The following is a 14889-nucleotide window of genomic DNA, read 5'->3' as shown; positions in this document are numbered from 1 at the left end:
CACACACACACACACACACACACACACACACACACACACACACACACCACAGTCTTGTAATGTCTTAAGTAAGCTTTTATCATTCTTAAAGGTAAGGGGCTGTGTAAATTATGATAGAATGGGGCAGGGGTAGAGAAGAAACAAGTGATACCTTGGGGTTTTTTTTGTAGCTGAGTGTGTATCATGGCTAGATCTCACAGGCTGGAGAGATGATTCAGTGGAACTCAAACTGCTCTTCCAGAGGACTCAAGCTTAGTGTTCAGTTCCCAGCGCCCACATCAGGAGGTTTACATTTGCCTGTAACTCTAGCTCCAAGGGGAATCTAATGCCTCAGAACTTCACTGGCACTCACGCGCACACGCGCATGTGCACAGACCCACGCACCCCACACATATGTATGCATAATTAAAAACAAAATAAATCTTAAAGAGGAGAAGGGCGCTTGCTTCAGCAGCTAGCATTCGCCGAGTAACTCCTGTGTGCAGGGCTTTCTGTGAGGTACTGTGGAAAGCACACTGAAAGGTAAGGGGCTGGGCTTGTTGTGGGACTGTGTTTCTTTGGGAAGATGAGGCATATTCCCACAAGTCATTGCCAACGTGGGGTAGCCAGGCATGCTGGTGCACACCTGCAACCCCAACACTGGGAAAGCAGAGGATGACTGCACAGTTAAGGCCAGCCTACTTCGTAGTGAATTCCAGATCAGCCAGGGCCAGCAGAATGAGACATCTTTCCCAAAGCAGGCAACAATGAAAAGCATAGAATAGTATGCGCGGGGCACCAGTTAAATACTGTAGGCCGGTAAGTCATTGGAGGAAGAGAACTCTGGGAATTGAAAGAATGGGGAACAGCTTCATGCTTCTTGAGCAAAGAAAACATGGATCAAGTTCTGCTCGGCAGACTGAGTGGGGCATTTGGGAGGGGAAGCAGCATGAACAGGGGCGCTCTTGTAGGTGTGTTCATGGCATGGTCGGTGGAATACGCTGGACAGGGTCCTGTAATCCACCCTGCAGAACATCAAAAGCTGTGTAAGGCCAAGGGTCCTGGGACCCTTGAGCACTTGGTGATGGCCTAAGGATGAAGACCACTCAACTACCATCTGGGAAACCTGGGCTTTCGAGGCAGAATGGATCTGTCTTCATCTTGTGAAGCTGATATGGTTGGAGGAGATGAAGAACCATTAAACAATTAGAGATGAAGTGCAAAGCTCAAGTTGTAAAGCATCTTTTAAGTTTCCCGTGTCACCAGACTCTGTAAAGGGAGATTTTAAATTCACTATGGATGTCAAGGAGGCCTCTTTGGGGAAAGCAACCTCACTCTGAGGCCTGAATAATGAGTAGTGTTTTGAGTTAGGGGAGAGGTTAGGGGTTCAGGCAGAGGGACCGTGTGTCTCAAGAGGTAGCCTGACAAGCTGGTGGGATGGGAAGGCTGCTGAAGCTGGGATGGGGAGTGAGGGCTGCCTGCCTGGCATGACGTTAGACTGGAGAACTTGCAGGGGATTGTGGGCTCTGTGAGGCTGGAAATCCTGCATTTGAACCAAATCTGATAGGACAATAGGAGGCTCGGAAGCTGCTTGAGGAGGTGTGTGTGTGTGTGTGTGGTGTATGTATGTCTGAGTGTGTGTGCCTGTGTCTGTGAGTTTGTGTGTCTGTGGTGTGTGTGTGTATTTGTGTGGTGTCTGGGTTTCTACATCTGCATGAGTAAATGCGTGTGCCTGTGTGTTGTGACTGTCTATGTATGTGATTGTTTGTGTATGTGTCTTCCCATGTGTGTGTGTGTTTGTATGTGTGTGTGTGTGTGTGTGGTAACTGTGTGTGAGTGTGTGTGTCTATATGTGTGAATGTGTCTGTGTGTGGTGTCTGTGTCTGTGTATTTGTGTGGTGTATATGTATTTGTATATTTGTGTGGTATCTGTGTGTCTGTGTGTTTCTGTATGTATATGAGTGTATGTGTCTGTGTGTGGTGATTGTGTGTGAGTGTGTGTCTGTGTGAGTGTGATGTGTGTGCGTAGATAGAGACAGACAGACTAAGGGTGCCGTACAATTGACTATTGGATATAGATTGACCAATAGGGAAATCACTGCATTTGTTGAGGCATGTCAAAGGCAAGGGCAGTTGAGCCTGAGAAGTGTATGTCCACTGAGAGTCGTTTGGGGAACAACATGCACAGGACCTGGATTTTGGCTTGTTCTCACTGAATGTGGTGGTGATCGTTAATGACAAAGGAAGCACTGGAGGAAGGTCAGGCCTTGAGGTATGTTACTTACTTGTTGCCATGGCAAAAATGCCTCACAGAAGCAGGGAAGGAAGACTTCGTTCTGGATCACGGTTTGAGAGGACACGGTTAATCACTGTAAGAAAACTGATCACATTACATTTACAACCATGGACCAGAGAAAGGTGAATGTTGGTAACCAGCTCATTTTCTTTTAGCCATGAGATGGTGTAGCCTGTGTTCAGGGTGGGTGTTACCTCTTTCATTAAACCTCTCTGGAAGTGTCCTTGCGGACATACTCAGGTGTGTGTGTCCAGGGTGATTCTGAAGGCAGTCAGGTTGACAGTGGAGGTGAGCCATCGCAGGAGGGAAGACGTGAGGTTTGTTTTGGACATGTTGTGGTTCAAGGTGCCTTTGAAACGCTGCAGAGAAAATGGTAATTAGGTGTTGTTATGGGTCTGACAGGTAGAATGGAGCTCTGAACTGGTGTTAATGAGCTTTAAGCCTCACGTAAATGGCCAGTGATCTTCACCAAACTTCATGTAGGTGGTTACTATAGCTGCAAAGGGATGGGTGCGAGATGGCTAAGGGGAGAGAGTAGAATTGAAGATTGACGAGTGCTGTAACCAGGCCTCCAGAAATCTGGGAAACAGCAGGGAAGATGACTTTGCCCCGGAGGTATAAAGCTATAGAGCTATACAGGTTGTGTTTGTGTGGCTGATTATGGGCACTTTAAACTACAGACACATTTGTGGTTTGCTTAATGGAAATTTTAACTACAACCCCATAATACCAGTAGCTGAGGCAGCATCTCGTTTCTCCCAGACTTCCCTCACGGTTGCATAGTGACCACCACACTGGACGTTGTATCGTCATAAAACCACATCTGAAACAGGCCAGTCCTAGTCATTAGAGACTGTGTCTGTAGGGACAGACGTGTGTTTGAGGCCAGCATGGGCTTACGCAGTGAGTTCAGGTCAGCCTGAGCTATAGAGTGTGAGAACCTGTCTCAAAACAGAAAAGAAAGAAGTGCAGAGTTCGGAAAAGTCAGAGAGAGAAACAACAACTAACCACACCTCGGAACCTCGCCAGCATTCTGTCCCCAGAAAGGTCCCACAGCCACTTCTGGCTCCAGCAGGGTCTGAGAAGGCTGTCTTGGCAGGTACCTAGGAAGAGAGGACACTTTGGTCAGCAGTGGAAGATTCGACAGTGGTGTCTGCTGGAGGTGATGGGAAAAAAAGGGTTCATTCTGTGTCATAAGGCCACAAGAAAGGAGAGATTTAAAGAACAGAGCAGTACCACACGCTGCTGGAGAATCAAGGAAAACCCAGATGAAACGTGTCCACAGGATTGGAATGGCACGGACATCACCAGTGCATAAACTTCAGTGTTGGTGGAAAGTAGCTCATGGAAATAAGCAAACACAGGCGAATCAAAGCAGCTTGCTGTGTGTGTCTCTAACCAGTTCCCTGTAAATTACAGGCCCTGTTGTGAAGTTGGTACTAAGTATGAAGCGTCCCCCTGGCTAGCTTTTATAGTACTACAGGGTGCTATTGTAGGCTGCTGGGGTTAAAAATAATCAACAGTTTCACCCGGCCATGAACCCTGTGAACTACAATAATGGGCAGGATATGCCCATGGGCTCAATAGTGGCACAAATATTATGGAGTTAACCAACTGCTTTCAGCTTGAATTTAAGGCCTGCCTGAGCCACAGAGGAAATGCATACCATGCCTGGCACTGTAAATTTGGCTAATAATAAATGGATGGGAGCTCCCAGGCCTCAGGCATGAACCTACTACTATTATTTTGCTAAGTGGACATGGTGTCATACTGCCCTCCAAACTCCTATTTCTATACCTATTGATCAGAACAGCTCTCAGACATCCTAAAGAATTTTTGTAGAGTGGATGGTGGGTAATATAGAAGCCCACAGCTGGTCAAAGTGCAGAGTACAAGTGTTAATGGAATGCTCAGCTACAAATGGACATCTGTATTCTCCTCCCTTCCTCCCTTCCAAGGCTCAGGGACTGTCATGGGAGAGGGACAGGAAAGAGTGTAAGAGCCATTGGTCGGGGAGGATTAGACTGAAACTGTCCTCTGCAATCATCAACTCACAGAATTGATCTTCTGCGAGTTGTGCTGGAGAGAGAGCTCAATAGTTAAGACGCTTGCTGCTCTTATGGAGAATTCAGGTTTGCCTTTCTCTGTACCCAAATGGGGTGGCTCACAATTGCCTCCAGTTCCAGAGACTCTAGCATCCTTTTCTGGCTTCTGTGGGTACTTCACACATACATGGTGCACATGCATGCATACATACATACACACACTCATACATATGCACACACATGAAAGACAAATACACGAATCTTTTTAAAAAGTCAAGCCAGGCAGGGTGCAGTGGTGCATGCCTCAGGGAAGTAGAGGCAGGTGGATTGCTTGCTGTGAGTTCCAGGCCAGCCCGGTCTGCAAAGCGAGTCCAGGACAGCCAAGGCTACACAGAGAAACCCTGTCTCAACAAAAACAAGGAAGAAAAAGTCAAGCCAGTTAACATTTTCTCATGGAGGATGAAGGGCTCACAAGGCCCCACTCATTGCTGAGGGACAGTTGGCCCTGATGGCTTCCGGGGAGGGAGAGTCAGTTTTCTTTAAGGGTGAGGCCCCTGATAGGTTGACCATGCGTTACCAGATAACACCCGTGAGTATATGGACAGCAAAATGGACTTGGGAGACTATTAGAAAGAGAGAAAGAAGGAAAGAAAGAAAGAAGGAAGGAAAGGAAGGAAGCAAGGAAGGAAAGAAAGAAGGAAGGAAGGAAGAAGAAAAGAACATCAAATTGGGAGGGGGTTTCTAGAAAATAAGGAGTGGGTCTGGGAGGAGTTATGGGGATAAGTATGGGGTGAATATGATCAAAATACACTGCATAAAATTCTCAAAGGACTGCCTCTGACATAAACTGATTGGCTTGCCCTTTGATCACCTCCCTCTGAGGGGGGAGCAGCCTTACCAGGCCACAGAAAATGACAATGCAGCCACTCCTGATAAGATCTGATAGACTAAGATCAAAAGGAAGGAGAGGGGGACCTCCCCTATCAGTGGACTTGGGGGGGGGCATGCGTGAAGAGGAGGGAGGGAAGGTGGAATTAGGAGGGGAGGAGGGGATACAGAGTGAATAAAGTGTAATTAATAAAAGTTAAAAAAATGCCATGTGAAAATCTACTACTGTACAAGCATCCTAAAATATATACATATAAATTTAAAAAATAAAAAGAAAAACATCTTCTCTGGTATAAAATAGATACTGTTTCTGTCTTGCAGAAATGAAGAACAAGCCATCATATTTCTATGTACTTAATCCTTTAATTTTGAATAAATGGATAATTCTCCTTTAAAAAATTCTCAAAGGATTAATAAAATATTTTACTGAAAACAAACAAAAACCAAACCAAAACAAAAACCAATCTTCCTGTTACTGGGACTCGGCTCTAGCCAGCAATATCTGTTGGTGGCTTCAGAAGCATCCTTTTCTCTTTGTGATGAGAGGATAGGATTATTGACCAAGGGGTGAAACTGCTGTTTTAGTCCAATTCAGATGTCACATGGTATCTTCCAGCCTTAGGTGGGATAGGAAAGTCAGCATTAGTTTCCTAACTGCAGCCTGGTACTTGTAAGGTGATGCGTGTGGGTCGCTCAGTTTAACAGCTGATAAACAGCTGAGTTCACTAAAAAAAATAGGAGTTTGCGTATGACCTCATTTGGTGACTCTTTCCCTTCTCACGTAGCTCTTAGCTGCGTTGGTCCCAAGTTTATATTTTATAAGCATAATGGCTAGAGACACCTAGTATTTGCTTTCTTAGTGCGATTCGCAAAGCACTTCTGAATGGCTTTGGGATAGAGCTCAGTAAAGGTAAAGGCTGGCATTATTTCTAAAAGTGTGATAAATACTTTTTAATTTATTGAGTGAAGCAAAAACAGATGCGAAAGTGATTTATTTTCTCTCCCAGGATGATTTTTCTGGTACTTACATTTCACTATGAATCATATTTTCCTCCTACAGTGTATCATTGTCAATTATTAGAATGCCTCATGAAGTATAAGCAAGAAGTCTGGAAAGTAAGTTTTGGGTCAAGATTGACCCATATTTACTAATTTGACTTATATAAATTTTAACAGTTTACATAGTATAACTGTTGTTTTGATTAAATTTATACCTGACTTATTATTTTGATGTGATTAACTTGTACTTTATTTTTGCTTGTAAAATTATCACTTAGAACACAAATCAAACTTTAAGAGCAGAATGTCTTGACAGAATAATCGAATGTATCTTATTCTTGGAATTAGGCAAGTATTATATTGCATGACAAGTGTAATTTTAATGTGAAATTGCTTGAAAATTTGTCTTTTTTTTCAATTAGCAGACATAAGTTGTTAAGAAATGTGATTAGGAAAACATTTTTCTAAAACCTCAGTGTTTGGTATGTGGCCATACACTATTGTAAAAAAAAAAAAAAACAAAAAAAACTTTCCTTAATTTGAATCTCATCAGAGGATTAATGAACAGTGTACTTTTGAACTCTCCTTGGGGGCATCATTTGCAGGAGCACATGAACAAGCACATGAATAAATGAAGAAAATGACACTCTAACGTAATTCAGTCTGTGAAGTGCACCTGGTCGGTGGGAGCCAGGGAGGTGACCTGCCTTACTCTCTCTATTAGAGTTTCTGCTGCTTTGGTAATGCTGGGTGAGTGATCATTATTTTTGTTTGATGCTGCGTCCCTTCCTCCCGCAGGATCTTCTCTATGTGATTGCCTACGGGCCCTCGCAGGTGAAGCCTCCGGCGGTCCAGATGCTTTTCCACTACTGGCCCAACCTAAAACCTCCCGGCGCAATAAGCGAGTACAGGGGGTTGCAATACACAGGTAAGAGGAGAAGAGCTTCTCAGTGGCCCGTGGTCATCTCTCTCGTGCCACCTGTGCCTCACCCTACATTAGAAAGGCCATACTAGACCGTTAGACGTTGTCTCGGGTCCTTTCAGACAGTGGGTTTAAAAAGAAGGTGATTAGCCAGGTCCAGTGGCACAGGCTCTTAGGGGAGTCTGAGGCAGGAAGATCAGTTGAGCCTAGGAATGTGAGAGGTTGTCCTAAGTGAAATAGCAGGATCTCATCTCTTAAGATAACCAGCACTCGGGAGGTGGAGGCAGGAGGATCAGAATTGATCCAAAGTGAGTCTTGGCTATAAGTCAGGTTTGAAGTCATCATGGCTATAAGAAAACCTGTTTCTAAACAAAACAAAACACAAACCAAAGAAAAACAAGCAAAAAACAAAACAAAACAAAACAAAACAAAAAGCAAAGACCCCTTAATTATACCAAGTAAATATTTACGATGTCATAGCAGATTGCCTAAGCCCCTACCCTATTGCTATCCAAAGGGCCGGCCTCTGGCCCACTGCTAAGTTAATTACTACAGAACCACATGTGATGGGAGCAAGGCCGCCCATTTACTGTCATTTAGCTGCAGCCCCAGCTGCCTAATTGTATTCTTGTGAGAGGCCTGGATGTATTTTCAGCGTCACCAGAAGAGTCTCATCATGACAATGAAACAGTGACTTTAAATGCAACGATATAGTTGGGTGTAGGGGTTGCCCTCCTGTGACCGCACCGTCTTGCAGACTGACATAAAAAGACAGACAGAAAGACTGACACGAGGTTTAGGTTGCTGCTTATGTCACAACGTATCAGGAAATCCCAGGGGCTAATGGATTTTCTGATGCCCACAGGCAGCTCCCCTCAATGTGCTATTCATGTTTTACACCACGGAAGGTGGATTCCAAATGGTGTATACTAGTGCAACAGGGAATAGCAGTGTTGATGTTTGGGCAGAGAATTCATTGAAGTTGGAAGTCTTTCCACTGATGGTTTGTGTTATTGACAGGGAATGTTTCATTGCTGCTAGACGAATAATTTGAACATACAAACCAGCAAATACTTAGAACATTAACAGAATAAAAAGTGAAATGGCGGAAATGCTTGACACCGACCCTTTTTGTAGGGTCCCTGACCTAAGCAAGCCCTATGATGTTTGAGTGGGTGATTAATACCAATGAGATCTGCTTGCATGATAAATATTTGATGAAGTACCTGTGTTCTAGGCACTGAATTTTTGTTGTTGATACAGGAACCAACAGAAAAGCAGATCTCATTAAGCTGAATAAAGTCTGGATAGAGAAATTCGTTTTATTCAGCAAATATTCATGGGGTATCTAGATACGAAAATTAATTTTATTCAGCAAATATTTATGGGATGTCTGCTGTTAGTCAGGTGCCAGTGAGGAAAACAAAACAGCTTATGGTCATTAGCATCCTGGAGATTTTATGTGTGGGGGGGAACCAGAGGCTTGTGCTAAGGTAGAGCAAAAACAAATCTGTGAGAACCATAGAAGGATTCCTCCTTCTTCCTGGCCATAGATAAGTCGGAGTGGGGTGGGGTGGGGTGGGGGTGGCATTTGTTGAGGAAGGTTCTCCAGTGAGTGAAGTTTTAGCTGGTAGTCGAGGCAGTGAGAAATACATAACAAACTGTGGGAAGGAGAAGAAAACACGGGTACATAGAACATGAATTTAAGGTAAAAGGAACCCCAGGGCTTGTGAGGCCGATGCAACAGTCATCTTGGTGGTGTTTAGGGACTGAAAAGTTCTAAGGCAGCTAGACAGTGGGGTGAGGAGGCCAGCAGAAGGCCGCAGCGCCCGGGAAAGAGCAGGGGTTGTTTTCCAACAGCAAAGGCGTTCCTGCTGCAGGCTGTGATGAGGCTCACTGTCCGGGGCATCCTACAATCCCAAACACTGACAGTCGTTTCCATTCTCGGGGTGGCCAAAGCCTCTAGCGAGGACCAACAAAGGCTTAAGGTCGGCTTAGGTTTGCATGCTAAGAGCAGAGCCATCCTTTCTCATTCTCTCGGATTCGCTGAGAGGTATCTTACCGGGACAGCACCCTTCAGCCCGCTTCCATTTGTGCGCCGCTGATGTCACAGCTCCTGGTAGGCAGGGACCATCCTCAGCGATGAGCGACGCTCTTAGAATCCCCCCTGTAACAGACCACGAGGCACACAGAAAGCCGTGGGAAGAGGGCACCGCTGGGCCTATCTAGTGCCGTGCGCCTGGCACCAGCTGACCCTCGGTTGTTCTTGCAGCTCTGGATTCCCCCCTCCCACGTTAGCCTGTTGGTCACCATTCCTGTCTTGTTGAGGCAGCCATATTGTTGAGGTGTTGCTTCCCTGACATTTCCGGGAGATACAGTCTCACAGCTGATTTGGGGCCCTCCGGCTCTTGAGAACTTTCATCTCCCTCTTCTGCGATGCTCCCTGCGCCTGAGGTGCAGGAGCTGTGTTGTAGATGTACTTACTGCTTAGGGTGAGGCACCTCATGATCAGCTGTTCTCTGTATTTTGACCAGTTGTAGCTTTCTGTGATGTGGCCATCTGTTGAATAGAGAAGTTTCTTTGAAGAGGTTCCTAAAACCATTTTTTTTTTTTTAAATTTTAATACATGTGTGAGTGCCTGGGTTTGCATGTGTGGAGGCCAGAGATCAATGCCAGGCATCTTCCTCTGTCGCTTCTCTCTCTCTGTTGTTCGAAATGGGCTGTTTCTCTAACCCTGGCTAACCTAAGCTGTAAACCTCTAAGCTCTGGTTTTTGGTTGGATGCTGGTCAGCAATCCTGTGCCACCCCTCTATTTCTACCCTTGCACCATGCAGCCAGGCCTGCATGGGTGCTGGGGATCCAACCTCGGGTCCTTCTGCAGCAAGCCCTTTACTGAATGAGCCCAGCCACCTTCCCAGCCGTTCCCCACCTTTTATCACAAAGATCACAAACAGGGGAGCTGGGGATGTGGCTCAGCACTGGCTGGTCTGCGGGAGGACTTGGTTTCGGTTCCCAGCACCCATATGACAGCTCATAACCACATGTAACCCCAGTCCTAGGGAGGCTGCTCTCCTCTGGCCTCTGTGGGCACCAGGACACGTGCTACACAGCCAGACCTTCAAGTAAAACACCCATCCAGATAAAATGAACTAAAACAAACGTTACACAGTGATTTTCTTGTTACAGCATACCAAACAGAGAGGACTTAGTCTTTGTAGCAAATAGTCTTTGTAGCAGCTGTTACTAAGTTTTCACTTAGCTACAATTCCGACAGAACGGAGAGAATGGGAGGCATGCTGTCAAGCTAAGCTTGATCTGGCTCATCAGACACAGCATAGAACACAACCGTGTTAGTGCACTTGGATTTTTGAGGTCTGTATGAGAGGGTAGACCAGCCCTTTCTGTTGTGCTTTCTTCACCAATAGGCTCTTTCTTCTCCTTAATCGTCTTGACTTTGTATCTACACAACCGAAATCCCTTAAGACTGAGCACCGGCAGAAATCCCCAGTAGGTGTATGTGGAACCCCTCTCCCACTGTAGCCCTTCAACGACGACCCCTCCTTTCATATCAGAGGTTAGCTTTGCCTGAGTTTGAATTTTATAAAAACGGAAGGGTCCATTACGTGTGTGTATATATGTGTGTGTGTGTGTGTGTGCGCATTAATCTGTGTGCTAAGGATAACTATTGTCTGTTCACTTACACATAGTCCGTAAAGACACATGTACAATAACTTTCCTATCCTCTGTACTATTACTAAACGTTTGGGTTGTTCCTAGCTTCTGGTTGCTGAAATACTGCTATTCTGGGCATTTTGATAAGTCTTTGATATGACATACATTTATTTAAGGATATATTTATATATCCCTACAATGGACCTGTTGTGCTGAGGGGCACACATGTACTCAACTTTAATAGACAATGGCAAACAGCTTCCTGGTTCAGTTATAATCCACACTCTCCTTAGGAGTGTACATTTATTGTGGTGGCTTCGTTAAACATGATTTCATGTACCATATTATAAAACAATAAAATATATTCTCTTTCAAATCTGCAGGACGTTTATGGCTTCTTTTTAATGTATAATTTAACATCAGTCATGTTAATTGTACAGATGGCTCTCAGCACACTCTCGCCACACACGCTTACAATGGCAAGACTCATTTTTATTTACCCATCTATTAGGCTTTTATTCCGAAAGTTATTGTCTTAGTCAATGTTCTATGGCTGTGAAGAGATACTATGACCATAGCAACTCTTAAAAAAGAAAACATTCAATTGGGCCTGGCTTACAGTTTAAAAGTTTAATGACCAAGCATGCAAATATATCAGCCTATGGGGCCATTCCCATTGAAACCAGCACCTTTCACCCCCTGACACCCATAAGCTTGTAGCCGCCTCGGAACGCAAAAATGCATTGAGTCCGACTTCAAATGTCTCCATAGTCTATCACAGACTCAACACTGTTTGAAAGGCCAAAGTTCAAAGTTTCTTTTGAGACTTGTGGCAATCTCTCAATCAAAAATCAAAAAGCAGATCACATGCTTCTAATACACAATGGCACAGGATATACGTTACCATCCCCAAAGGGAGGAGAGGGAGCAAAGTGAGAAAATACTGGACCGAAAACCTGCCGGGCAAATTCCAGATTCTAAATCTCCATGCCTGCCGTCAAAGCCCTCTTTATGTCTCAAACTCTTTCCAGCTTTGTTGACTGCCACACACTTTTCACTCTCCGTTGGCTCCATACCCCACCAGCAGCTTTCCTCTGTATGCATCCCAAGGCTCTGGCATCTCCAGCATGTTGAGGGCTCCAAGGCAATACAGACCTCACCTTCACAGCTCATGCAAAGGCCTCTCCAGGCCTCCACGTAGGGACACCCCATCACATTCCTTAGTCACGGAGGGAGATTCCATGTGTTGGAAGCTGCCGAGTTCTTGCTGGGGTTGGGACATGGCCCCCTTCATCAAGTCCATCTGTAACTTCTTGGTTTTGATGGTTTCCTTCGCTGCCTGAGCTTGGGTGTCACGGATCTCACTCTATAGACCAGGCTAGCCTGGAACTCAGAGATCTTCTTGCCTTTGCCTCTGGTGTGCTGTGGCTAAAGGTGTAAGCCAGCAAGTCCAGCCTTAAGCTTTTTAAAAATTCCTTTTCACAGTTGGAAGATCAGCCGGATGGATCTTGCCCTGATGTCAGCACTGCTTTTATTTCATTTACGATAGGCTTTTCTTCCAACTTTTTATCTCTTTGAGCATTGGACTTAGCTTCATTATACTTCCTGGTGCTCCTTTTCTCCTCAAACTGTGTCTCTCCCCTGACCTTTACATTGCTCCTTTTCGTTATTGATCCGTGTATGACTGGCTGCTAAAACCCACACAGCTTTCCTGCAATCTCCTTTGCTAATGCTGTTAATCTAAAACTCTTCAGTTTAGCCTCAGGTAGAGTTTCTGGACAAGTCGGGAAACAGCCACATTCTTTGCCAAACTATCACAAGAACTTTCTGTTTTTGTTTTTATTTTCAGGAGTTCGTTGTTGGTGTAGAAGGGAGTAGTAGATGTTTTTAAATGTTGATTTTTGCACCTTGCTACTTTGATGAAAGTATATTGAAAATATCTAAGAGATTTTTTTTTTTTGGTGGAATCTTTAGGGTTTTTTATAGAGCATGTTATATCACCTGCAAATTAGTATAATTTAACTTCTCCGTTTCCTCTTTGTGCCCACGTCTTTCTCTTGCCTATTGCTCTGGCTGAGTTTCTAAGCATTACCATGGGAGAGAAGAGGGAGGACAGTTGTGTCTCATTTCTGGGTTTGGCTGAAATGTTTCCCCCAGTGTGTAGTGTTGGCTGTAGGTCTGCCGTAAGTGTCCTTCATTACACTGAAATAGGATCTTTCTATTGCTGTGTTCTTCATAATTTTTAATTATGGAGGAGTGTTGGCTCTTGTCAAAAATCTTTTCTGAGGTGACGCTGTGATTCTTTCTCATCTCTTGTCAATGCTCAGGCCAACCCTGTGCCAATTTCTAAGTTCTTGTGTTGTTTGTTCTTTGACCTATAGATATTCAATAAGGATGAACTATAGCTTTATTCTTTTGTGGTCAGAGAACGTATTTTGTATTATGCAATGTATTAGTATGTATGTTTGTGTGTGTGGTATGTGCATGTGTAAACGCTCATGTTTCTCTACACGTGCACACACGTGTATGTGAGCGTGGAGACTAGAGTTTGATGAACTCTCCACTTTATTTTCATTTTTATTTTTTTGAAACAGGGTCTCACTAAATAACCCTGGCTGACCTGGAATTCATTATGTAGACCAGGCTGGCCCCAAACTCAGAGTCATCCACATGCCTCACCTTCCCAAATGTGGGAAGTGAAGATGTGTGGACTGTGACTGGCTCCACGTTATTTTTTGAGGCAGGATTTTTCACCAAACCTGAAACTCTGATTTGGCTCAACTGAGTGGCCAGCAAACCCCAGGTGTCCTTCTTTGCCACCAGCTCTGGAATCGCAGGCATGCTTTGCTGTGTCTGGCTTTTTTATTTGAGTGCTGCGATCAAATTCGGTTATTCTTGCATAGCAAAGCATCTTACTGCCTGATTCATCCCCACAGTTCCACATCATTTATTTATTTTTAAAATATTTTCCTTTGGGGCTGAGCATATAAATATTTCTGTGTATTTAAAACAACTTGCATAGTAATTTCTGTGAAATAAACCAGATCTTCGATTTGTCTGGTTCAAACCTTCTATACTGTCATTGTACTTTTTTGTTTTGTGTTTATGATTTATGTGTGCGGGTGTTTTGCCTTGCATGTGTATCTGTGTATCATATGCTTACCTGGTGCCAGAAAAGCCAGAAGAAGGCCTCGGATGCCCTGGAGTTGCAGAGTGTTGTGTGCTGACAAGAGTAGGAGTTAAACCTGGGTCCTCTACAAGAGCAGCAAGTGCGGTGACACACTGAACCATCTCTCCAGCCCTGTCACCGCGTTTTGTTCACCTTCTCTATCAACAACAAGAGTGAAGCCATGATTTTTTTTTTTTTACTATAATCGTGGATTTGTCTAATTCTTTCTTGTTCTGATCTATTTACTGTTTATGTTTTGAGAGGTGTTGGTAAGCATATAGAAATCGCAAATTTAGAATTCAGTCTCTCTTTTTCAACCTTTTATGTTATCTAAAAAGCCAGCCAGCTTTCTCCAGGGATTCCCCCATCTCCATCTGTCTAGTGCTGGGTTACAGGTGGGCACTTACATGGATCCTGGGGTCTGAACCCCTGCCCTCCGGTTTCTTTGACATGCACTTTAACCACTGAGCCATTTGAACCTTTAAAATAATACACTTTTGTGTTTCCTTTCATGCTGCTCTCCCAGGGATAATTTTCCTTACTTTGTATTTATCTGAGAAAATGCCATTGTCTTGCCTTCGTTTATCTATTTAACTTTTTGAGAGAGATTTTTCTTGTGCACACCCAACTGGCCTAGAATATGAGATCCTCTTGGATGTGTTTTCTCTATGTATACAGTTCTAAATTGGTCATAATTTTATTTATAAACCTTGAAAGTATTTTATGAACTTTATTTTTGTTGCTGCTATTTGAATGCACACTATTGATTATTCCTAGTTTAGAGGTAAACATCTCTGTTTATGTATGTATGTATGTATGTATGTATGTATGTATGTATGTATGTATGCATTTGTTTGTTTGTTGGCTACTTTGCTATGCTTTGTCTTGTTCCGTTATTTCTGTTTGTCTTTCATGGCAG

The 14889-nt window shown here is 44.0% G+C and overlaps 1 protein-coding gene across 5 annotated transcripts in view; it reads left to right on the top strand.

The window, feature by feature from the left end:
• Unc79 (unc-79 homolog, NALCN channel complex subunit) overlaps positions 1–14889 on the top strand; it is a 230250-nt gene that overhangs the window by 69670 nt on the left and 145691 nt on the right. For all 5 annotated transcript variants that reach the window (XM_055592859.1, XM_055592860.1, XM_055592857.1 and 2 more), the window contains exons 6-7: positions 6269–6324; positions 7006–7135. In XM_055592859.1, the coding sequence (XP_055448834.1) occupies positions 6269–6324; positions 7006–7135 (186 nt within the window). The remainder of the gene's footprint in view (positions 1–6268; positions 6325–7005; positions 7136–14889) is intronic.

This window comes from Psammomys obesus, unplaced genomic scaffold (assembly GCF_907164565.1).
Source record: "Psammomys obesus unplaced genomic scaffold, mPsaObe1.curated_primary_1811, whole genome shotgun sequence".
Taxonomy (NCBI): domain Eukaryota; kingdom Metazoa; phylum Chordata; class Mammalia; order Rodentia; family Muridae; genus Psammomys; species Psammomys obesus.
The sequence above is the reverse complement of the archived record's forward strand: the minus strand, read 5'-3'. Positions and strand labels throughout refer to the sequence as shown.